Source organism: Pongo pygmaeus, chromosome 7, assembly GCF_028885625.2.
Source record: "Pongo pygmaeus isolate AG05252 chromosome 7, NHGRI_mPonPyg2-v2.0_pri, whole genome shotgun sequence".
NCBI lineage: Eukaryota > Metazoa > Chordata > Mammalia > Primates > Hominidae > Pongo > Pongo pygmaeus.
Window position 1 is genome coordinate 151493239 of NC_072380.2, and position 26632 is coordinate 151519870.

General features: G+C 41.5%; 1 protein-coding gene across 6 annotated transcripts in view; it reads right to left on the minus strand.

Moving 5' to 3' along the window:
• The window catches only part of COL22A1 (collagen type XXII alpha 1 chain), a 336676-nt gene that overhangs the window by 32577 nt on the left and 277467 nt on the right, over positions 1 to 26632 (minus strand). For all 6 annotated transcript variants that reach the window (XM_054499251.2, XM_063669105.1, XM_063669106.1 and 3 more), the window contains 5 exons: positions 15790 to 15843; positions 14090 to 14143; positions 9753 to 9806; positions 5272 to 5325; positions 2801 to 2854 (listed from right to left, as the gene is read on the minus strand). In XM_054499251.2, coding sequence (XP_054355226.2) covers positions 2801 to 2854; positions 5272 to 5325; positions 9753 to 9806; positions 14090 to 14143; positions 15790 to 15843 — 270 coding nt within the window. The remainder of the gene's footprint in view (positions 1 to 2800; positions 2855 to 5271; positions 5326 to 9752; positions 9807 to 14089; positions 14144 to 15789; positions 15844 to 26632) is intronic.

Sequence of the window (26632 nt, forward strand, 5' to 3'; positions counted from 1 at the left end):
ATATATCCATCTGTGTATCCATCCATCCATCCATCCATCCATCCATCCATCCATCCATCCATCCAACCGTCCATCCATCCATCCATCCATCCATCCATCCATCCATCCTATGTTCTATTTATCTGGCTGGTCTGTCTATCCATTTGTGCTCCTCCCATATACAAACTTTGAATGAGCAAGTCAACTTGAAGAGGGGGCACCTAGTACCTGTAGCAGATGCTGCCATTTTCCAACCACATCCCCTGGGGCCCACCCAGGGAGGTGTCTGCCTCCTTCTGGAGCAGTTCCTGCATAGGTGGAAGGGTGGACATAGAATGAAGATGTTCCCTGACCCTAGGGGATACTTGACTTTGAAGTGTGGAAGGCCCAAGCGCAGGGAAGTCAGTGCCTCCAGAAGCAGTCAGAGGATCTCCAGTGAGGCTGGGCCCCAGCCTGGAGTTACCAGTTGCCGGCCTGCCTTTCCTTCTTTCTCTGTTCCATTCCCTTCCTCCCTCCCTCACTGGTTCAGGGGATCACCTCCTAAATACTCTACCTGCATCAAAATAGGCATTGAGTAAACAGACTGAATGAAGACCAGTGTCCTCAGTTATTCTGAACTGTAAACAACAGCCTCTCAGCACAATATATGTTCTGCAGAAAGGTCAATGCACTGCTCTGCAGCAGTAAACTCCGGGGTCAGCCTGCAGGAGTGTGAGTCCTAGATGCTTCATTTACCAGCTGTATGCCCTTGATCAAGCTATCATCCTCTTTGTGCCTTAGTTTCCTCATCTGGGAGAAATAATGGTACTCACAGCCCATAAGGTTCTTCTGAGGACTACAGTGGAAAAATGTAATGAAGTGCTCAGTGCCCCACCCTAGGCAAACACACAGTTGCTGTCAGCCACAGTGTGATATGTGTGCTTCTCTCTAACCTTGCCACATTTTTGCCCAGGCTGAATGCCATTTGCCCATCATGGGCAGCTCTGCTGGGTGTCAGTCCACAGCAGCTCATCGAGACTTTTCAATTTGCTCAGTTGCTAAAAGCTCTTTCTTTTGCTCTCAGCAATGAATTTTAGTTTCAGCATCTGGCAAACAGTGTAAAATGATAAAGAAGGTGCTTCCAGCAAGTTGCGTAAGATTCAGAATGAGTCATAATAGTTTATGACCAAACAAATTAAATGGAACATAAACCTCACTGTAGAAACTTTTATGTAATTCCACTTAGTGGTTCTAAAGGCTCTGCAGTTCTAGCCTCACCAGGAGCTACAACTAGGGCAGTTGGGAAAAGTAGCTTACTAAAATAATTGATAGTTAGATAAGCCTGATGCATTTAACACATTTTCTACATTATATGATTACACAGCAACTCTGGCAAGTTGGTATATTATTCTCATTCTATTTCAAAAGAAACTGAAACTCATAGACGCTTTCTGACTCACCCAGATCACAAAACCTGTTAAGGAGTGGGGCCGGAATGCGAAGCAAGCTTTGTTATTATTGTTGTTGTTGTAATTTTGGCATAAAATATTTTTATTTAATCACTATATTTTAAATTTAATTTTATCAATAAGTAATGCATACTCATGGCTCCAAAAATTAAGATGATAACAGTAAAATAAAATACCATGGAATAGAAATTTGTCTTCCTACTGCTATGTCCCCTTGTCTGACAATCATCCTCCCATGGACAGGAACTACTTTTATGAGGGTTTTATGGAGTCTTCCAGAGTTCCTTTAGATAAACACTAGAAAAAGATAGGCCCACAACTATTTTTACACAAAATAGGACAGACTATATACGTTGTTTTACTCTTTGCTTTTCTACTTCACAATCTATCTAGGAGCAGTCCTGCATCAGTATCTAGAGAACATCCTCATTCGTTCTGACAGCTCTTGGTATTCTATGTGGTGGACAGCTCATCATTTAACTAGTCTCATACTGGTGGGCATTTGGAGAACCCGGGTCTCTAAACCACTGATGCCATCCTTCATCCTGCCCTTGGTGTAGTGTCTGTGAAAGGGCTTTGGGAAGACCTAAGAGCTGCTAGGAACTGATGAATCATCATGATGAATCTTTGATCCATAGGCAAGAAGGACTGACCAAACTCAGTGAGCACAGCTTTGAAGTCACAGATACGGGTCTTTGGAAATCCCTGCACATTCCCAACTAACAGCTACTGGGGCCACAGAGACATTCCCACTAGCACTTGGTCCATCTCATTGTGTGCTCCTGGACAGCTGACATTAAACAAAACCAAAACCAAAACCAAAATGAGAAAACTGTATGCCAGAGTTACAAGTATGTGTATATATATATATATATATATATATATATTTATGTGTGTGTGTGTGTATGTGTGTGTGTGTGTGTGTGTGTGTAATCCCACAATGTCTGGAGCTAGCAGGTGCCACTCAGATTTTACTAGGTATCCTGGTCTCTCCAGATATCAGATTTCTCCTCCAGGCCATGCTCATCTACTTCAGCTTCCTCTATCATATCAATAGGATTGAGGCTACAGGGGGCAGTAAACCAAAATGTGGAGCAGGGACAGGAGCCCTGGGCTCAGGTTCAGATTCTGTCACCAGCCCATCATGTGACTTTGGGGCCATGATTTCACCTCCCTGAGGCCCAGGTTTCTTCTGCTTTAAAATGGGGACAGCAGTGTTTACCGTGCAGGGTTGTCAGAGTATGTAAATGAAATAATGCATAGAAAATGCCTATCTTCGAGCCTGGTTCAAAATAGCTCCTCACACAAAGTAGTTGTTATTGACATGTAATAGATTTTGCATGTGATATAATAGGAAATTTAGAGTCCTTTACCGGCTCTCCAGGGGGACCTGGCTTTCCATCTCTGCCCTCTTTGCCTTCTTCTCCCTACAAGAGAAACTCAAATTGGTTATCAGGTCAAAGAAGATTTGAGGGGATGGAAAGACGAAGGCAGTTTCAGCATGTCTTTCTGCCCAGCTTCCAGCAGTTGCATTCCCAGTTGGCAGCTAAGGCGGCGTCTCAACAGGCAGAATTGTTCTGATTTCCTGGTTTTTTTCTCAACACCAAGATTCTGGCTGTGGATCTCTGACTTGCAGTATCTGGCACATAGTGGGAAAGCAATACATTTTGCAATAGCATTATTATTATTATTGCTATTGACCTAAAGAAGCCTCTCCTGGGCATTTTCATGAAGTCAAGTTTAGAACATGAGGGCCTGGTGTCTGGGCCTCTTGGGTGAGCACAGTGATGGGTGAGGGGGGAATGTGGATGCCGACGACGATAATGAGGACATTCAATAACATGCAGGAAGGTACTCAGCATGGTTTACCACTGTGAGCACAGGAGGGGCTCACAGTGAATGACAGCAAGGAGCACTTTTGGGTCACAGAAAGGCTATAAGCATTGTTTATTTCTGTCCTTGAAGGGGAAACAGAGTGATAAAGAAACAGAGAACGAAGCTGGGGTCATTCACAAGGTGCCAGGGAAGTAACACGGCCCAGCCTTTGGCTTAAGCCTAAGGACAACAGTGAGCAGAGGGAAGTAACATGATCAGATTTCCATTGGAAGGAAAGAAAGGAGGAGGGAGGAAGGAGGGGGGGATGGAGAAATGGATATTATTAAGAAAATAGCATAATCATATGTACGATTGTATCTCTCTTCTCCAGTACTCTAGAACTTTGATAAGGGGTTAACACAAAATCCAAATTGAAATTTCTTCTCCTTAGCTTTACCATTGCTAAAATTAAATCAGTACATATTTCCTAACTGCTATGATATCCTAGTCTCCAGAGTTGCAGTTCATACCAACATCTCAGCATGTCACTTCAGATCTGTGTGCCCTCGACAGGTTACTTAACCTCCAGGCTGCAGAGTTACAGACAAGACTGTCAGTGATGCCCAGGAAATGCCTTGATCAATGGCAGTACATATCAGATACTGTAGGAGAAAAAGCTCTAAGAAGTGATTCATTCATCCACATGTTTCTTTTGTCAATATTTGCTGCATGCTCACTATGTGTGGGGACTCAAGGCTAAATAAACAATAGCAGATGTAGTTCCAGCTCACGCAGAACCTACAGCACAGAATATAACCCCATGATTAATTACCAGGCATGCTTCAATGTTACATCCTCAGATCTAACAAACAAAGTTGTTTGTTGAATGAGTGAGTCAACCAGACCAACGAATAATGGAGAATTAATCAATCCATTACACCAATAGAAATGCGATCACCAGATGAGATAAGCACTCTGAAGAAAAGGAAGAGCGAACCTCTCCTAGTCTGGTGGGGAGCAGGGAAGGAAGTGATAGCTGGGACGAGATGGGGAAGATTGAAGGCATCTACCAGCGAAAGAAGGGAAGACGCATCCCGGTAGCCTGGGAAGGGGTGTAGAGTGTGGCAGGAGAGAATTCAGTGCATTCTGGGAATCAAAAAAAATCCAGTGTGGCTGGAACAAAAGACGGCACAGTGGAGAGCAGGGTTGGGGGACTGTAGATAGTAAGTGCTACAGCAGCAGGCAGAGGCCAAAGAGCCACAGAAGAATTCACTCTCAGTGCAGAAGGCAGTGCGTGGCCTTTGTGGAGGAATTTATTACAAATGCCTTGAACAGCTCGACTCTAATGAGAAGGATATTAAATTGAAAAGTTCAGGACAACATCTTTGGAAAGCAATTTTGCAGTATGTATCAAGAACCTTAGATGTTTCTCTACTCTGGCAAGCCAATCACATTTTAGAGGATCATCATAAAGAAATTTTTAAAATGCTATGCATACAAAATTGTCCGGTGTAGTTGCTTTTTAAAATAATTGTAAAGTTTATGAGGCAACTGAGAAATGATCATATGCATTATGGTGCATCCATTGCATATATTAAATGTAAAGTTTATGAACATTTAACATTAATATGGGAAATGGAAAATGTTTACATTATCACAAATAATTAACACAGTTATATATATGTGTGTGTGTGTGTTTTGTTTTAACAATATAAACATATATATATACAAGTACACATACATATATATGTAGAGAGAGAAAAATTACTATTTAAACAAGTAAGAAACAACCAACATATGCCTAAAAGAAGCACAAAATTAAGACTGATTCTACCCAAATTTTAGTTGGCTTTCACTGATAAACAAGTTAGTGATTATTTTATTTCTAATTTTCTACAACACTCAAAATTCTAGTGGCCAGGCCTTGTTTTGACAGTGGAATATATTTTTGTTTCTTTGTTTTTATAAAGAGAAACTAGGTTGTTTTTGTTTGTTTGTTTGTTTGTTTGTTTTTATAAAAGCCACTTACTGGGATTCCGGGTAATCCAGATGGGCCTTGGGGGCCAGGAGGGCCTTCTTTCCCCTAAAAGATCCAAGACATAAAAACACCATGAAACCTCTGCTGGCTTTTCTGGAAGTAAATGACTTCACATGGAACTGCATTCATGGGTTGGGGGAGTGAGCGTTTGGTGAGAAACAAGGAGTGCTTCTGTATCAGCCTCATGGCTTTCTGAGCTGTTTCCCCCAAGGCAGTGAGATTCCCTGGGGCTGAGCACAGTCATCCCTGTTGGTACACACACTGGGGCTCATTCTGGCCATATTATTAATACATAGGCTCAGGGAAAACTGAATATTGGAATGCCAGTGAGAAGAAGCTATTGTGGTTTTAGTATCCACGAGACCTGAGTCCAGATTCAACTCTGTATTTGTCCCCAGACTTCTTGAAATTCACATTCTCTACCCATACAGCACATACCTCAGGACCTTGAGGTGTTGTGCGTACAGGACTGTACACAAGTGGGGGGGCATGCATAGAGGATGGTTTATTATTTTCATCATTTTTTCCAGAGGCTCCTACATGTTTCACCAATAATTGCTTTACTATCTCTTTCCTTGTATTTGAAAAACTGTTTTACCAAATTTCATTAATTAATATTTTATTTCCCATTTTATTCATCAAAGACTTACATAAGTATTAATCAGGGCTTATAAATCAGCATTATATAATCAGTGCCCTAATTCCTATCATAGTGAGTATTATCATATCACCCTGTGTCTTTACCATGAGTATTTAGAGCTGACAAATTTATAATCTCCTACTAGTGTTTATTGGGAGATAAGACATGGGTGCCAAGTCTAATTCACATGCCACACAAAATGAGGTATTCTTAAGGTTTAGACAATGCATAATAATAACCAAGATAAAACAAAATATTCAACACTCCCCACATCACAACACCTAAAAACACATAAGAAAATTAAGTGGATATTTTTGTTCAACCCGAGACAAAGATGGAGTCATTATTAGAGATTTTTAATTATTGATAATGGAGCTTCCTGGGTTCCTTCTTGGATGCTTATTTTTCAAATTCCCTAGTGTAGAAACACCAGTGATCTTGGACTAGAGTCAGCAAACTCCAGCCCACTGCCAAATTTGTTAAATGAAGTTTTATCAGAACACAGTCACACCCACTGGGGTTTGCATGTTGTCTATGGCTGATTTTGCATTAAATGTTTGCTAATTGGCTCTTTATGGAAAAAGTTTGCCAAGTACTATATTAGACCATTCTCTTTAAACTCAGGCGAGGAAAGCATGGTCCCATAATAAGAATGTGGCAGATCCAGGAAACAACTCCACCTCTGACTCCCTGTTCAGTCTTCTTGCCATCACTAGACTTTTATTTATTTAGAAACCAGTTCTATTGGCAGAGAGGCTGAAACTTAAAACACGGTAGACTCTTAACCAACCTCCACTTGACCAATCCCCATTATAAACCAGCCTCCCCATCCTCTCCAAAAACCCATGCCTGGTCACAACACTACAGTACACCCTTGCCTGCAGTACACCCTTGCTTTACTGTTCCTACCAGATGAGTTGAAGGCTTGCAAGGAGACGATGTGCTTGTTCCTAAGCCTGTTTGCATCAGTTATTTGCTATGAAAGTCATACAATTTAATTGTTGATTAAACAATCCAGTAAAATTTAGGTGGAAAAAATAATACACTTTTTATAGAAGTTAAGTCAGGGTTTTGAAGACACTGACCAAAAGTGAGTCATTCACCACTCACCATCTAAATTGATATAGCTATAAGATAAGATACCTACAAAAGGTTAGGGAAAAAAAATCCTAACAATCTAGAACTCTACATTCATATTGTTACACATATGTTGTTATATTTTCAAACCACTTTTCAAAAAAGTAACAAAAACTGATCAGTGGATGTTCTTTTTACGTGACTGATAACAAGGGACTCCATTCATTACCAAAAATCAAAGTAAAGGGCTTTATTTTGTGTCAAAAAGCCTGCCAAACAGTTTGTCTTTTAATTCAAAATACAACAGAACTAAGGTTTGTATGTATCTTTTTATTATAATTTTGCCCCCATTTAACTTTTAAAAATTACTTCTATTGGCTGGGCACCGTGGTTCATGCCTGTAATCCTAGCACTTTGGGAAGCCAAGGCAGGAGGAACACTTGAGGTCAGGAGTTCAAGATCAGCCTGGCCCACATGGTGAAACCCCATCTCTACTAAAAATACAAAAATTAGTCGGAAATCACTTGAATCCAACAGATGGAGGTTGCAGTGAGCCAAGATCGTGCCACTGCACTCCAGCCTCGGCAACAAGAGTGAGACTGTCTCAAAAGAAAAAGAAAAAAAATTACTTCTATTTTGTAACTACCAGTGCTCACTGGGCAAAGAAAACTTCCACTATATTCTGGTTTGATGGTTATGGTAAAGTTTCAGCACCACGGACAGCTTCAAGTGCTACCATAGCTTGAGGAGTGGTCCCATGACAGAATCAAAGTCTTGTTTAGTACAGTTTAATTCCTAAGAATTGTGGTAGTTTTATATCCTAGATCCACATCTTTTTTTTTTTTTTTTTTTTTTTTGAGATGGAGTCTCACTCTGCTGCCCAGGCTGGAGTGCAGTGGCGCAATCTCGGCTTACTGCAACCTCTGCCTCCCAGGTTCAAGTGATTCTCCTGCCTCACGGTCCCGAGTAGCTGGGACTACAGGCACATGTCACCATGCCCAGCTAATTTTTTGTACTTTTAGTAGAGACAGTGTTTCACAGCCAGGCTGATCTTGAACTCCTGACCTCAAGTGTTCCTCCTGCCTTGGCTTCCCAGGATGGTCTTGACCTCCTGACCTGGTGATTTGCCCACCTCGGTTTTTTCTCTCCCAAAGTGCTGTGATTACAGGTGTGAACCACCGTGCCCGGCCCTGGATCCACATCTTATTCTCTTCAGGCAAACAATCCATTAGTTTTTATCAGGGAAATCATTTGAGTATAGAGTCTCACTCTGTCGCCCAGGCTGGAGTGCAGTGGTGCGATCTCAGTTCCCTGCAGTCTCTGCCTCTCAGGTTCCAGCGATTCTCCTGCTTCAGCCTCCCAAGTAGGTGGGATTACAGGCACATGCCACCATGCGAGACTAATTTTTGTATTTTTAGTAGAGGGGTTTCATCATGTTGCCTAGGCTGGTCTGAAACTCCTGACCTCAGGTGATCTCCCCACCTTGGCCTCCCAAAGTTCTGGGATTACAGGCACGAGCCACTGTGCCCAGCCCAGTATATTTTATATTTTATTCATCCTGGGACTTCTAGATGGGTGGCTTCAAAAGGATTAACCAGATGAGGATCCTAAACAGAACCATGTGGCTGTGATTTTTCAGACTCAACTTCCCTCTGGCTGCCTAGATCACCCACATGGTGGGTCAATGTGGAATAGCAGAGGGAGCACTGAACTGAGAAATCTCAAACTGACTTAACTCCCAACTTGGACACTAATTTCCATATGACTTTGACCAAGTGACATAACCCCAAGGGACTCTGACCTCCTCCTTTGACATGGAGGAAGTCTTATTAAGTAGTAATGCCCTTTGCACAGAACTCCAGAGATACCAGGGTAGGGCTGGCCTGCTTGCTAGCTGGCCTTGGAATATGATGGTGAGATTCCTGTGGCCTAGGGATTGTGCCTGGCTCTGACATTCCCTCACCGTGTGACCCTGAACTGGCCATTTCACTTCTCCAATCCCCACTTTCCTTATTTATAAAATGGGGATAATGATTCATGGCCTTTCCAACTTACAGGGCTAAAGTGGGAGGAGCTGTCAGATGAGATAAGGAATATTTATGTACCATATATTCATTTACTTGCCATGCATGTATTGGCTACTAACATAATACCTACTAAACTGTGGTTCACCCTTTATGGCATTGAAACCAAGAGTGGTTCTGGCAGCTTCAAGAAATGAAATCTGGATTTTGAGATAAAAGCCTTCGGTTCAAATGCCAACTCCACTGGTTGTGGTTTGGGATCCTGGACTTGTGACTTCTTTTTAATTCCACTCTCCTCTTTTGAACAGTTGGGATAACAATAGCTGCCTCTTGTCTGACATTCCCCTGGTGCACACCATAGTCCTAGGTGAGTTAGCACTGAGCCTTTCCACTTCCCTGCACCTGCTCAAAATAGAAACCACACTGACAAAAAATTGAGATATGGGGCCTAAATCTAGGACTTATTTGCATTGATGGTTGTAAACTGAATTCTGGAATCACAGATTTTCATATCATTTCAACCAAACCTTTACTTTAGCAGCAAAGTAACCAGGGGTCCAACAGAAAGCAAACCCTCCTGCAGTTTCATTGCAAGACTTGTAGTAAACAGAACCTCAAAAATATGTGAGCCACAGGAGGAACACAGGACTAGAGCAGGATTGGTAAACACTTGGGGTTCCAGAAAGGCTAAAGGCAGACTAAAAACAGATCCCATTCCTTGAGGAACTTACAGGTGACCCTTGGATTCCTGGTGGTCCAGCAGCTCCCGCAATTCCATCTGCCCCCTAAAAAAGACAAGGCAGAAAGCTAGTTTCTTGTGCATCTAGACAGAGGTCGTTAGCATCCTCTGCTTTGAATAGAAAGCAATTGATATGGTTGGTTATTTGTCCCCTCCAAATCTCATGTTGAAATGTGATTCCCAATATCGTAGGTGGGCGCTGGTGGGAGGTGACTGAATCATGGGGACAGATCTCTCATGAATGGTTTAGCACAATCCCCTTGGTGATAAGTGAGCCCCCACTCGGTTCATGCACGATCTGGTTGTTTCAAAGTCTAGGACCTCCCCACCCTTACTCTCTTGCTTCTGCTCCTGCCATGTGACACACCTGGCCTTTCTCTATGATGGGAAGTTCCCTGAGGTCTCATCAAAAGTCAAGCAGATGCTGGTTCCATGCTTGTACAGTCTACAGAACTGAGCCAATAAAACCTCTTTTCTTCATAAATTATTCAACCTCAGGTATTTCTTTGTAGCAATGTAAAAACATCCTAATACAGCAACACACAGATCTTACATTCTGTGCCCCTTCCTAGCTTCCTGAACCATAAATATTTCAAACGTGCTTCTGCCTCTTCATCAGGCTGAGCTATTCTCTGGGAATACAAGAAGTTCAGAGAACAGCGTCCACATTTTAGGAAGGGCCAATGCATTAGCCAGGCAGTCACCCCTTTGGAAACAGTAAATGAACTCACTTCAGAATGGGCATTTTCAGCTAATATCAGGGAACATTTCAGGACAAAAAGTAATAAATGGACAACTAGATTTATCTTCCAGGAGATTAGGAAGGCAATTGCTGTGTCAACTCAAGGGTGAAGAGATGCACGGATGGATGAATGGAAGAAGACTTCTATGCAGCTGACCAAGCAGCTCAAAGTGAGCTCCAGGCACACTTTGGCTGGGGAATCTTGCATACGCTGTTTCTTCCCCCTACATTCTAGTCCCCCACATATGCACAGGCCTCATACCCTCCCATCCTTACCTTAGCTAAGACCGTCCCATCCCAGGTCTTAGCTCAGATATCAGCTTCTCAGTGAAAGGTTTTCTGCCTACCAGACCCAAAATTGAAAGACCTACCCTTCACCATCCCTGCCCTGGGGAGGTCCCTTTTCTGTCTACCTTCCTCCATAGCACCTGCAAACATCTGACATGCTAATGTTTATTGATTTCTTATTTATTTAGTGTTCCTCATTGGAACACTGAATTTAGTTCCTCATTGGAACTAACACAGTACCTGGGATATAGTAAATAATCAATATTCTTGAATAAATGAGTGAATTAGAAGTTGAACTGACTGGGTTATGAAGGCAGCAGTTCTTTAGACAAATTCACACATGTGCCTCTTACTAGCTTTGGTTGAGTTATGTAACATCTCTAAGTTTCCTTCACAGTGAAAGGCTGGAAATTGCACATGCCATTAGGAAGGGGAGGAGTAATGAAGCAATGCTTACAAGGTGCTAGGCACAGAAGAGAGGGTATTGGTTAAGAGTGCAGCCTCTTAGAGTCAGAGTTCCTGAGCCCATATCCCATTTCTCCACTGAACAGCTGTATAAGCCTAGGAAAGATACTTGACCCCTCTGTATTTCAGTTCCTTTGTAAAATGAAGGAAAAGAACAGCACCTATTTTACATTGGTTGTTGAGAAAATGGAATTCATGACACATAAGGAGTTAGCACCAGAGAAATGCTAAGGGCTATCCAATAGGGACCTTCCATGAATATAAGTGTCTATTGTCCACCCCAAGACAAGGAATCCTGCAGATATTAACTAAATATAAAAGCATAAATAAGCAAGTTCCCACAGTACTCTACTGATGTCTTTCCAGCAGCCTTTATTAAATTGTTGCATACTTTTATCAAGTGCCTAAATTGTTCTAGGTACAAGCCAAATTTTAGAGATACAAAAATGACTACATCATGGTCTTGGATCTCAAGGAAATTTGATACAGCTGTAGAAGACCTGTCTTATTTTCCATGTATGACAAACTCCTGGGGCAGGGTGCAATTGGATTTGTCTCTATCACTTCTACTAGGTAGGGACCCAGTAAATGTTCATGAAATAAAGGGATAGTGATAATATTTTAACAAGTAGCCTGAGGTTCATGCTTTAATTAAATATCTAGTACAAAGCTAATATAACAAATCTAGATTTTTCTACATAACTTTGATAAAAAGCTTCTGGCATCCTAGAGTCTGGAATCTTGCCAAGTTAGAAAAAAATTCCCTACTGCATATGAGGATGGGGTAAGTGTTTTATATGGAATAAGGATGCTGATTGAGCACCAGAAAATAAACACTAAAAGAAAGGGCTTTGTCAGCTCGCTACCCATATCCCTGCGTATTTCCAACAGGGCCTGAAAATTAATAAGCACTTGAAAACAAGCAACAACAAAGAGCAAAACTAAAACAATGCATACATGACCAGAAAGGTTAATTTTCTGCTGTGGAGTTGCTTCTGCATGATTGGCTGCTGAACCTAAACAGGCAGCTGCCTCAGCATCCATTCTCACAGGCTATTAACAGTACAAGGCACGACACAAAATAGAAGCTCAATAAACATCTGCCAAGTGAATTGAAAGCATTAATCAGCTGGAGACAGACAAGCTGGCTTCTGATTATGATTGTTTCTGGGCCTCCAATACATCATCTAGCATGAGAATAATAAGCCAGGAGTCATTTCCTACAGCAGTCATAGAGTTCTAACTTATTGCAGTTTCCCGTGAGAACAGATCAGGGTTTTAGTTTCACTGGGAACATGCTATGGGGTTTGGAACTGCCAGGGTGGAGTGGGGATGAGGCTGTAATCCATTATTCATTTTCTGAGATCCTCAGCTGTTAAGGAGCACAATGTCATTAAGGAAGCTAATGTCATCATAATATAAAATTATTCATGAATAAACTATTTTTTAAGTAAAATTAGTTACCTCTCAAATGCCCCTCTTTGCTTAACACTAACACCTCTCCCTACTAGTGATTGTATCAGCATCATTGTCAGTTTCTCTTTTTGCTGATTGTCAGATGCTACAAAATCCAATAATATGCAAATACAGTGCAAAGCAACTACTAAGTGAAATTATAAACCTTGAAAGAATTGTAGAATTTTGTGAAGTTAAATGATAGCAAACTGATAAATTCCCTACAATATCCTTCACAAACGTGCACATGGCAGAGTTGGGCCAGGTAAGATGTGAGGCTGAGAAATTAAAAATAATATTAACACCAAAGGCACTTGGAAGGAAAATGTGTCGAATATTAAAGACTTAAAGTAGGCTTTCTGGGAAACTGAATAGTGCTTTTGTAGATAATTTACCTTTTTGTGAGTTTGCTCTAAAAGTCAACACGAAGTGAAAGATGCCATGTCATGCTTTCATCTGATTTTATTGAAAATATACACTTAAAACAACTTAATTTATTCTACTAATTAACACACAGTTACAACTAGAAGTTGAGCTGTTTAAAAAGATGACAAAGCAAGCTTAATTTCATATATTTTAAATCTATACTCCTAACTGAAGCTCTTTTCACTATACTTTCAAACAGGGTATTTCCTATTTGAAGTAGGATCCTTTTCAGTGGTCTTTCAGTAATTCCAGAAATCCTCTCCTTGCAAGGTCTGGGACAAGGGTCTCATGCGGAACCCATGGGAAATCCCAGGGGACTGATCCTGGGCTTGGCAGAAACACTAATTTCCAGTGCCTGTTGCCATGGCTACCCGTGATGGATATGTGGGCTGCAACAGCAGTGGACTCTGATCAGAGGAGGAACATGACTAATCTATGGGCAGCCTACACTGAAGGGAGAGGGAAATGGTGAGAAGGGCACCAGTCAATGTCAAGGCTACAGCTACTGTAAAAGCAGAGAGAACATTTGCTCAGGGGGCCCAGTGGAGATCATTGAGATAATATCAAGACACACTCCCCATAACATGGGGAAAGCTGCTTACAATTTCTCATTTTCTACCTTCTTTGCTTGATATCATAACCTTGAAATACTAGCTTCCTATCCACCAAAGCTCAATGTGAAAAAAGAAGAAGAAGTAAGTCTGTCTTTGCCAATGTCCCCCAGTCCCAACATCACTCTAATTGCATGGTCCATCAAGCCTACTCCAGACCCTCTGCACTTTCCCCCACATGCCAGCGGGACTTGCATTTTTAGGTCAACTCTGTCACCTTTTGGGTATTGGCCCATCTCTTAAAATGAGAGACATGCTCAGTGTCATACCATGCCTGGTGAGTATGGATGTGCATTCAAATGTCAAGGCCAAAAGAGGAGGGGATTAAAGATGATTACTTACTGGTGGCCCAGGGTTCCCTGGGGGCCCCATGAAACCTGGAACTCCAGGATGACCCTAGGAAAACACAAGATGCAATTCTTTAAAATGACTTGAAAAATACTTTTTACTTTGTGCAAATATCAAATTTCAGGAAACAATACAGAATCCACCTTCCAACCCTACTAACAATTTTGCTAAAGACACTGACAATAAAAGGGACCTCTTTTTATATATCTCAATAATACTTGACAACATTTATAAAAACAAACATGTCCTGAAAGTGGATTTGCTTCAAAATAATGTGTGGGTAGGGGGTGTGGAGAAATGGTTGAGGATATAAATGAAAACAAGAGGGGCCATAATAATTGAAAGATGTTGTGGTTAAGTGCAGGGTACATAAAGGTTCATTTTATTACAGTCTTTATTGTTTAGATATGCTTGACGTGTTTCATAATAAAAACACAAAAAACAAATAAATGCACACAAACACAATGTACACGATGGAAATGGTTAGGTTAACTGAATTACGGCCTCCATATTCTGGCAATATTAGTTATTTTAAGCAAGAGATTTGTTTCTCCATGTGTAGAGGAGTCTATTGCATATTATAGAGTGAGCTGAAAAAGTTATAGAACAAAGCTTGGAATCTAACACTTAGTCTTGTACAACAATGTTATGAAACCAAACAAACCACCAAGAAAGAAATGATTTCTCTGCCCTCCACCTCCAAGCCTTACCACTGAAACCACAGGCTACACCATTCAGTGTAGAGTACATTGCCTTTGATAAGTCATTCTTATAAGAATAATCCAAACACATTTTGTTTTTCCAAATACAGAAGAGATTTTAGCCAAGGAGCTCATTCAGACTTCGAGCACAGTTCTCATCTCACTGCCTGTGGGTTACTTGTTCATATACCTCATGCCCTCACTGAACCGCAAGCCCAGCGAGGTCAGGAGTTTGTCCACGAGTCATTCCAGATCTCAGAGCCAGGTGCAGTGTCTGGCATGGAATTGGCTGACAATGAGCACTGGCTGTGAGAGGCAGAAGAGAGGGAGAAGTAAAGGGGAGGGCAGTTGGGAGAGGAGAGAAAAGAGAACAGGGAAAAGGATGACAGCAGCAAAGCAGAAGGATAACAGTCATTTCCATTGGCAGGAAGGCTGGTAGAATTGGACTAGGCAGAAATCAGCTGGTTGTGCTGGATAGAGGATGATAGGGAGGCCATGCTCAGATCCACAGAGAGAGCAGTGAGCCCTCATTGGTACCATCCTATAGCACGTTAGGAGCAGTGGTCCAGCAGGCCTGGATGTGCACTGATCAGAGCATGGAGTGTCTGTGAAGCATTTCAGCTAGCAGCAAGAGAGCCAGGCAACAGTTACTTGAGATGATGGGAGGGAAGAAAGGGGAATTTTATAATGAATGACCATTTCAGCGAAAACAAAAAGTAAAGGTAAAATAGTACAAAAAGAAAGAAAAGAGAAGGAAGAAAGGAAAGGAAGGGAAAGGAAAGGAAGGGAGGGCAAGCTTCTCCAATAATTGAGGGAGAGAGGGAGCTTAGAGTGAACCAGAGATACCAAGATGAAAACCATAAAAATGAGATTTTAAAAAATCCTGCTACAGGCAAAGAAGAGACAAGGAATGACATTGTACAATGGAAGCCACCTGGGAGAAACAGTGCTCTTTCCTCAGGGTGAGTGGTTCCTTATAAAGTAAATTTTTACCTGATCACCTTTCTGTCCAACCTCACCATCTGCACCACGTTCTCCTTGACTTCCCTTGAAAGGAAAAAAAGAAAAGAAAGATGTCACTGGAAATTTTAATAGGGAAACAAAAAGCATTTTCATGCATTCATTCATCCATTCATTAATTCCCCAAAAATCTCTTAGCAAGTTCTTGTGGTAGCTCAGGCATGGTGGCAGCAGATAGATAGAAACAGGGCCTGGTTGAGGATGTGTGATAAAATGGCTTAACTGGGATTTGGGGTATGGGGTTGGAGAGGGGGCAGCAGGAAAGGGGCCAGGGAGGCAGGCAGGGCTCATTTCTTTGAGAGCCTTGCATGTCAACATCTGATGTTAGATTTAGTTGTAGGCACTGGAAACCATTAAAAGGATGTGAAATTGTCCTAGGTTCTAGCTGTGGGTGTAGTGTGGGATAGGCTAGTGGTCCAGGCTATAGAGAAAAGGGTCAGTTAAAAACAAGTGGTGTTCCAGGAGTGGCAGGAAAAGAGGCAGAATAAACCCAGGGTCTGCAGGCCTTGCAGAATAGGTGTGAGGGTGAGGGAGAAGGAGAAGTTTAGATGGTGACCAGCAGGAGCAGCAGCACCATATGGGAAGCTTTGGAAGAATTTATCCATACATAAGCTCCTTGCTCCCTCCCTTACTAGCTGTGAGACTTTGAGGAGCCACTTCACTAAAACTGCTCGAGTTGTTCGTTTATTTTGTAACCTACAAGAACAAGAAAATAATGATGCCTACCCTGTGAAAATGTTAGAGAATAAAATAACAAATGGGAAACACTTAGCATAGAGCCCAGAACACAGTAAGAGCTCAATAAATCTTCGTTATAATTATTATCTTCATTATTTTGCCATTTGCTAACTGTGTGTCATTGGACAAGATACTTAAACTCTCTGTCTTCCTACTTCTAATACGAGAATAATAAAATGGTATCTTGGTCATGGGGTTACTGTGAGAGTTAAATGACCTAAAATATACAAAGTGCTTAGACTTATGACAGGTTGTGTGTTAGCTCTCAAAAGACATTAGCTATCATCATTCTCATTGTCAGTATCACCATGATGATCATCAGGATCGTTATCATCACCATCACCATCATTATTATTCCATAACCATCATCACCATCACCATCATTATTATTCCATAACCATCATCACCATAATCACTATCATAATCACGATCACCATCAACATCAGCACCACCAGAGCTATTATCATCACTGTCACCATCACCGTCATCATCCTCATCTTCACCATCATCATCATTGTCTACATCATAATGATCAACAACACCACGACTATTGCCGTCACCATCATCCTCATCATCATCATTGTCATCATTATTGCCATTGTCATCATCATCATGGTCATCAAGATGCTCAAAATATACAACCTACCAAAAATACTTTTTACAGACCATCCAAGAAAGTAACATCCAAAGGTTCCAATTCTTTAACTATTATCTACCTTAGCTCTGCCTTTATTGTGTTAATAAGTGTGTTTCAGCAAAATGTTTTTAAAACAAAAACATTTCAATTCCTTTAAAAGAATGCATTATGCAGTAAATAGGTTTGTGGCAGTAGGTCAATCTTAGTTGTGGTTCTATGTCTATCACCCCTTAACTTTGCATTCTTAAGCATATCATGTCCACTCTCTGGTCTCAGTTTGTTCATCTAGTAAATAAAGGTTGAGGGGCAGGTCCATCTAGGAGGGTCTTTCCGGGGGTCCAGTGCCCCACAGTTCTCTCATGGAAACATCAAGTCCAGCCCTCTTTCAATCCAGACTGTTCTACCACCTCAGCAGCACTGATGACAGTGACTACCTAATAATGCCCTCTCTCTCCCTGTGATTTATTGGGAGGGTTAGGTGAGCTCATATCTGTGAAGTGCTAAATACCATTGTTTAGAAGAGAAAAAAAAAATGGAGTCAGAGAGAAAGAGCATTTCTTCTGAAATTTTTCCATGTAATTATTTTTACTGTTTCTAAATCTAAATAAACCCATCACACCCTCTGCAGATCATGTTGTAATCAATGAAAAGAAGTGACATAGAATAGCCCACTGCTTCCTTAACATTTAGGACAATTGCCTTAAAAGTAAATGGCTTCCTTTCAAATTCCAGTCCTCAGTCTGGGTTTAGACTAGTTTCAACACTCATGTTGCAACAACGAAAATGTCAGCAGCTCAAGGATCTCCACAGTTGTCTCTGTCTCCTACTCCAACGTAGTCAGGGATCAAAGCAAACACACCCACCCCCAAGCCCGACTCACTTCCTTCCAGAGAAGGGCGCTGACATTTACAGAGCTCTGACTCTTCCAGGAAATCTGCCAAGGCTTCCCACATGATATCCCATTACATATATTTCCTTGTTTATATCCTGAACTGATGCAAAAATATTTAATATGTCTTTATTCTCTTATTGAGCCAGTAAGTCTACTCTATGAGGTAGGGCTTATTATCAGAGTGTTAGATAACAAATCTGAAGACCAGACCAGTTCAGTCATTCACCTGAGCTCACACAGCTTATAGAAAGCAAGGTCGGGAATCTAATCCAGATCCATTTGTCTGATGATCAAATATCCAAGCTCGCTTTCTCTCCCCATATTACTTTTCTGGCTATTTTCCTAGACCATGATGCCTTATCCAACAGGTTTCAAGACGTCAAGTGCACTGGATTTATAGTCAGAAAGACTGACTGACCATGCTGAGCATAGGCCAGACACCTTTCTATACACTGAATATATAACAATCAATGAAACAGATAAAAACCCTGTGTGCTGGGAATTCATATTCCAGGGAGATGACCAGTTCATTATTTTGCTGGTTTAGTCCTCTTCAGAAGAGGTTTATTAAAGAGTCATTTCAAGGGCTTAATTCCCCCTGTTGAAAATAAGGAAAGAAACTTCGCCCCACTTGGTCTACTGAAAACACTTACTTTTGAAAACTTGTTATTGTGAGTTTTTTTTTTGAGGGAGAGTCTCTTTGAAAGGTATGCAAATACTTTTAAAAGCTAAATGAGACTTTTGCTAGCTTTGTGACCCAGGAACCCAGGAATGTCTTTCTCAAGGACGTAGGAACCATCTCTTTGAAATAGAATCAGCAAAGAAGACAGCATCCCTATCTATCTCCCAGTTCCTGTGAAACAGTAGAAGCCCAACTTCAGCAGATGCCTGGCTCCAAGTTGCAAATCTATTTCCTGGCATGAAGATGTGAGAAGTTTACCTTTGCTTTGAATAAGGTCAATTAGTTAATACAGACACACAGACGGCCACCGCAATTACCAGGTGAATCTAGGAAGGACATGTGGTGTCATTAAACCCTCTCACTTGAGGACTAGTTATTGCTTATCTTGACAACATGTATGTGATAGGTGGTTGTATCAGCTTGGCTATCTAAAAGAGTAAGATTTGGTAGCTTGATGGGGATGGCATTGAATCTATAAATTACCTTGGGCAGTATGGCCATTTTCACGATATTGATTCTTCCTACCCATGAGCAAGGAATGTTCTTCCATTTCTTTGTATCCTCTTTTATTTCATTGAGCAATGGTTTGTAGTTCTCCTTGAAGAGGTCCTTCATGTCCCTTGTAAGTTGGATTCCTAGGTATTTTATTCTCTTTGAAGCAATTGTGAATGGGAGTTCACTCATGATTTGGCTCTCTGTTTGTCTGTTATTGGTGTATAAGAATGCTTGTGATTTTTGTACATTGATTTTGTATCCTGAGACTTTGCTGAAGTTGCTTATCAGCTTAAGGAGATTTTGGGCTGAGACAATGGGGTTTTCTAGATATACAGTCATGTCATCTGCAAACAGGGACAATTTGACTTCCTCTTTTCCTAATTGAATACCCTTTATTTCCTTCTCCTGCTTGATTGCCCTGGCCAGAACTTCCAACACTATGTTGAATAGGAGTGGTGAGAGAGGGCATCCCTGTCTTGTGCCAGTTTTCAAAGGGAATGCTTCCAGGTTTGCCCATTCAGTATGATATTGGCTGTGGGTTTGTCATAGATAGCTCTTATTATTTTGAGATACATCCCATCAATACTTAATTTATTGAGAGTTTTTAGCGTGAAGGTTGTTGAATTTTGTCAAAGGCCTTTTCTGCATCTATTGAGATAATCATGTGGTTTTTGTCTTTGGTTCTGTTTATATGCTGGATTACATTTATTGATTTGCATATATTGAACCAGCCTTGCATCCCAGGGATGGAGCCCACTTGATCGTGGTGGATAAGGTTTTTGATGTGCTGCTGGACTCGGTTTGCCAGTATTTTATTGAGGATTTCTGCATCAATGTTCATCAGGGATATTGGTCTAAAATTCTCTTTTTTGGTGGTGTCTCTGCCCGGCTTTGGTATCAGGATGATGCTGGCCTCATAAAATGAGTTAGGGAGGATTCCCTCTTTTTCTATTGATTGGAGTAGTTTCAGAAGGAATGGTACCAGTTCCTCCTTGTACCTCTGGTAGAATTCGGCTGTAAATCCATCTGGTCCTGGACTCTTTTTGGTTGGTAAGCTATTGATTATTGCCACAATTTCAGAGCCTGTTATTGGTCTATTCAGAGATTCAACTTCTTCCTGGCTTAGTCTTGGGAGGGTGTATGTGTCGAGGAATTTATCCATTTCTTCTAGATTTTCTAGTTTATTTGCATAGAGGTGTTTGTAGTATTCACAGAATTGGAAAAAACTACTTTAAAGTTCATATGGAACCAAAAAAGAGCCCGCATCGCCAAGTCAATCCTAAGCCAAAAGAATAAAGCTGGTGGCATCACGCTACCTGACTTCAAACTATACTACAAGGCTACAGTAACCAAAACAGCATGGTACTGGTACCAAAACAGAGATATAGATCAATGGAACAGAACAGAGCCTTCAGAAATAACGCCGCATATCTACAACTATCTAATCTTTGACAAACCTGAGAAAAACAAGAAATAGGGAAAGGATTCCCTATTTAATAAATGGTGCTGGGAAAACTGGCTAGCCATATGTAGAAAGCTGAAACTGGATCCCTTCCTTACACCTTATACAAAAATTAATTCAAGATGGATTAAAGACTTAAACATTAGACCTAAAACCATAAAAACCCTAGAAGAAAACCTAGGCATTACCATTCAGGACATAGGCATGGGCAAGGACTTCATGTCTAAAACACCAAAAGCAATGGCAACAAAAGCCAAAATTGACAAATGGGATCCAATTAAACTAAAGAGCTTCTGCACAGCAAAAGAAACTACCATCAGCAAAAGAAACTACCATCAGAGTGAACAGGCAACCTACAAAATGGGGAAAATTTTCGCAACCTACTCATCTGACAAAGGGCTAATATCCAGAATCTACAATGAACTCCAACAAATTTACAAGAAAAAAACAAACAACCCCATCAAAAAGTGGGCAAAGGACATGAACAGACACTTCTCAAAAGAAGACATTTATGCAGCCAAAAAATACATGAAAAAATGCTCACCATCACTGGCCAGCAGAGAAATGCAAATCAAAACCACAATGAGATACCATCTCACACCAGTTAGAATGGCGATCATTAAAAAGTCAGGAAACAACAGGTGCTGGAGAGGATGTGGAGAAACAGGAACACTTTTACACTGTTGATGGGACTGTAAACTAGTTCAACCATTGTGGAAGTCAGTGTGGCGATTCCTCAGGGACCTAGAACTAGAAATACCATTAGACCCAGCCATCCCATTACTGGGTATATACCCAAAGGACTATAAATCATGCTGCTATAAAGACACATGCACACGTATGTTTATCACGGCACTATTCACAATAGCAAAGACTTGGAACCAACCCAAATGTCCAACGATGATAGACTGGATTAAGAAAATGTGGCACATATACACCATGGAATACTATGCAGCCATAAAAAATGATGAGTTCATGTCCTTTGCAGGGACATGGATGAAATTGGAAATCATCATTCTCAGTAAACTATCGCAAGAACAAAAAACCAAACACCGCATATTCTCACTCATAGGTGGGAATTGAACAATGAGAACATATGGACACAGGAAGGGGAACATCACACTCTGGGGACTGTTGTGGGGTGGGGGGAGGGGGGAGGGATAGCTTTGGGAGATATACCTAATGCTAAATGACGAGTTAATGGGTACAGCACACCAGCATGGCACATGTATACATATGTAACTAACCTGCACATTGTGCACATGTACCCTAAAACTTAAAGTATAATAATAATAAAATAAAATAAAAATAAATGAAAGAGTAAGATTTCTTTCTGTCTTTGCAATCTCTTAGCATATTGCCTGTAATGCAAATCACATTCTGGTTTAATGCTATTCAATAATAAAATTGTTTTCTTTCTCTTCTACCTTCGTGGAAAACCTCTCTGAGTTGAGAGATTTTGTTTTTAATTACATTTTTCCAGAAGCATCATGTGCTAAGCACATGATAAAACAATCATTTGGAAGGTACATTCATACAAGGAATTGCTCTAAGAGTGCTGTCCTTCATGAATACACTGAACAGGCAATTTTCTCAAAAGGTTTTCAAACTTTTGAGGGCAGGGACTAAACTTTCCCAAGTTAGTAACTCTCTCCTACTCTCAGAACAAACGTTTCTCCTAAACTTTTACATGCTGTTGTCCTGCTTGGAAAACCTTTCTCCACCGATAGCTGGTAAATTCCTAACTAACCCTCCAATGCAATTAAAATTCTGCCTCCTCCAGGTGGCAACTAAAGTCCTACCTCCTCCAGGTGGCCTTCACAGGTTACCCCTTGTTCCATGGTGTTAGTTTTCTTTCAGTCGTTTACTCTTCTACTGACAATTTGTTGTGGTTGTTGTTAACTCAAATGAAGCAAGTATTATGAGGACCGCTTGCAGTTACATGTATTAAATGCTTCCTACCTGCTGTGATTTGTAAATTCCCCCTTGTTCAGTTCTCACATTCTCATTATGAGACAGTTTGTACAATTCTTTTTCAGATGAGGGACCCAAGGTACCAATGAGGGACCTAAGGTTCAGATAATAATAAATGCCCAAGTCCTATAATTAGCAAGCAAAATTCACTCAGTTAATAAGAGGCAAAGCGGGTTGGGGACCACTGGCTTCCAAAGCCCAGGCCTGTGCCCACAGCCCTTGTTGGCTTCCTGCCTCCATCAGACATTCCTAAGTGTTTGCTTCAAGCTTGTGGGTCTGTCTTCTGTGTCACAGCATCAGGCTATGAAAGGAATGGCCCATATCTGACCTCTCTCTATACCTCCTGACTTGAAAGGAAACTGTTAAGGTGATGCTTGGTGAGAATCTTTCAGAACTGTGGCAGTTACGAATGGAAAGAATTTTCTGCTCTAGGAAAGAACATGGAGTAAGTGGCTCTGGGTTATTTTCTGGGCAGGATGGGAATCCCAAGGCTTTTTTGGGTAGTGCCAATGACAGCAGGTATTATCTGTGCCTCCTCGGAGTCATCCATACCCTCCAAATGAGGACTTTTGCTCATTGGATGTCTCTGGGTCCATGCCAGGCCCCCTTTAGGTCCTATTACTGGTTGGTGAACATGCTATAAGAAGGAAATAAAAACCCTTTTTGTAGAGGACAGAATAGTCATCATTTCCAACCCAGACAAGGCATTTACGTCTCACTCTGTAGAATACATGCGCCCAGGGTCATTGCTGTGGTTACCATCTTGTTGCTTCTTCCTCCTTTACACGATCATAACCACAACTGCAGCTACAATCTCCAGACCCTATATCTTAAAGTCAGTGTTTTATGCGAGTTCAAAGTCCTAGAATGGAGCTCTGTAGTTGACCGTGTGGCATGAACCTCCTCATGCCGGCCACTGAAGACAGCAGCTGCAAATCTGTAAGATAAATCTTGGGGAAGCTGCTTTCCCGATGCTGCATTGCAACTGCAAACAAAGGAACCAAACCCTCTTGGCAGTGCAGGAGACCAGTGAATGCCCAGAGCCTTTGGTTATGAAAGGATGCTGACAATGATTGTAAGTACTCCATCAGGGTTAGCATTTTCAGTTTACAAACTCATCTTCACATCCCCAAGTCTAGTGGAGATACTGTTTGATAAATGAAGTTGAACAGAGAGGAAATGAAACAGTCTTTCTATTTTCTGGAAAGTGGTGTGGGGTAGATGACAAGCATAGAAGCTGGCTTGGGTTTCAAGCCAAGAACCACAATAGACTGAGTCCTCGGAGGACACATTTAACCCTTCTGTGATGCATTTTCTTAACAATAAGTGGTGATAAGGGGCAGCTATTGCAGACAGGAGCATTAGCAGATATAGTGTAGACTAAAGCATTGCACCCCATTAGGAGCTGTCCTGGGTGCTGGTGTTGGTATCAGCTGTTACTAAGGAGTATGACAAGACAATAACTACTTGGGTTACTGAAGTTGGACTAGTAGGGGTCAACTCCAGTTATACCACCTGCTAGTTTTGTAGCTGTGGCATTTAATCTTGTTAAACCTTAGTTTCCTCATCTGTAAGGTGAAACAACAGCTCTGCCTCCTAGCGTCAGGCTGACCATTGCAGGAGACAGTAACCTGCTCCTTGGAACACTGAGCACTCTGCCCAGTGCAACTGCCTGGGGCTCATCATGCAGGTTAGACCACATGCCCCAAGGACTTCTCATGGTTGGAGTGACCATCCACTCCTAAATGGAGCAAGAAGAACCCCTGTCTTTCAGATGCAGCACTAATTGTTGTTCTTTTTTTTCTGGATGGAAGCTTTCTATTCTCAGAATATTTAAAGGAGCAAACCCTCCGTTGAAGCAAATTATAAGGGAACAAAAGCAGGGCCGTTACTGAAAACATCAGCACTGCATGCAGGCTTCAGCTGAAGGAGAAAACAGTCCATACTTAATGGAGTTAACTCCTTATCTGTTTAATTGATATGCTTTTCCTTCTTAGAATAGAGACAATTCTGGCCGGGTGCGGTGGCTCATGCCTGTAATCCCAGCACTTTGGGAGGCCCAGGTGGGCAGATCAAGAGGTCAGGAGTTTGAGACCAGCCTGACCAATATGGTGAAACCTCGTCTCTACTAAAAATACAAAAATTAGCTGGATGTAGTGGCATGCACCTGTAGTCCCAGCTACTCAGGGGGCTGAGGCAGGAGAATCGCTTGAACCTGGGAGGTGGAAGTTGCAGTGAGCTGAGATTGCACCACTGCACTCCAGCCTGGGCAACAGAGCAAGACTCTATCTTAAAAAAAAAAAAAAAAAAGGCAATTCCTCTTCAGCAGAGGCTAAGCCCAGCAGCCAGCAAGTTGACAGCAAAGGTTACTTAAGGATCAGTTAAAATTTGAAATTACCGGGCAAGAAGCTTGGCCTCAGCTGGCGATCCCAGAAAGAGAAGGTCATGCCCAGTAAGGAGCTCCAACATTTGAAGATGCTGCACTTTCCTGATGCCTTTCAATCTAACACTGCCCCGGGCAAATCTCTTATTCTATCTGCACTGAGATCTGATACCTATAACTCCTGATTCAGGAGTCTTGCCTCTGTCAAAACCCTCTAAATCTTCACAGTCCACAGGTCACGATCGCTAGACGTCTTAACCTGTCAACTAGGGTCTGGGAGACCTGGGTGTTTCCCATCTTGATACACCACAAGGCTGGTGCTGTTGTCACAACATAGAATTATTGGTTTTTTGCTTTCTTTTTACCAGTCATAATAACAGTGCCAACACCCTTTTCCAGGGCCGGGCCTAGGGTAAGGAAAGTGAATCACTCACCTTGGGTACTGAATATCTCTTGCTGAGAAGCCAAGAGAAATAATATCCCTATGCAATATAGATAGATAGATAGATAGATAGATAGATAGATAGATAGATAGATAGATTGCATAGGGATATTATTTTATATACTTTTTTTAAAATTTTTTTTTTCTTGAGACAGGGTCTCACTCTATCACCCAGGCTGGAGTGCAGTGGCACAATCTTCACTCACTACAACCTCTGTCTCCTGGATTCAAGCAATTCTTATGCCTCAGCCTCCCAAGTAGCTGGGATTACAGGTATGTGCTACCACACCTGACTAATTTCTGTTTTTAGTAGAAATGAGGTTTCACCACGTTGGCCAAGTAGCTGGGATTACAGATGTGCACAACCATCCCTGGCTAATTTTTGTATTTTTAGTAGAGATGGGGTTCCACCATGTTGGCCAGGCTGGTCTTGAACTCCTGTCCTCATGTGATCTGTCTGCCTCAGTCTCCCAAAGTGCTGGGAGGTGGTAGCCACCACACCTGACCCCTATGCAATATTTTAAAAAGTCAAAGTCAATCTAAAATAACTCAAGATGATTGAAATATCAAAATGTAAATGAACACAGGTATCTGACACTGCTGGCATTCGGCAGAAGTGAGTTAGGTAGGTCATCCAAGTGAAGGGTTGGGTCATGTCTTTATTTTAAATTTTGATATTTTGTTCCTCATGAAATGTTTACATTACTTTTAAATTTTATAAAATATTGCAGGCTGGGTGCGGTGGCTCACGCCTGTAATCCCAGCACTTTGGGAGGCCAAGGCAGGTGGATCACGAGGTCAGGAGATCGAGACCATCCTGGCTAAAACGGTGAAACCCCATCTCTACTAAAAATACAAAAAAAAAAAAAAAATTAGCTGGACGTGGTGGTGGGTGCCTGTAGTCCCAGCTACTCAGGGGGCTGAGGCAGGAGAATGGTGTGAACCCGGGAGGCAGAACTTGCAGTGAGCCGAGATCACACCACTGCATTCCAGCCTGGGCGACAGAGCAAGACTCCATCTCAAAAACGAAACAAAACAAAACAAAATATTGCATTAAAGTATTATTTATCTAGGTTGCTGAGGTTTTTGACTTCTTAAATTTTATTCCCAA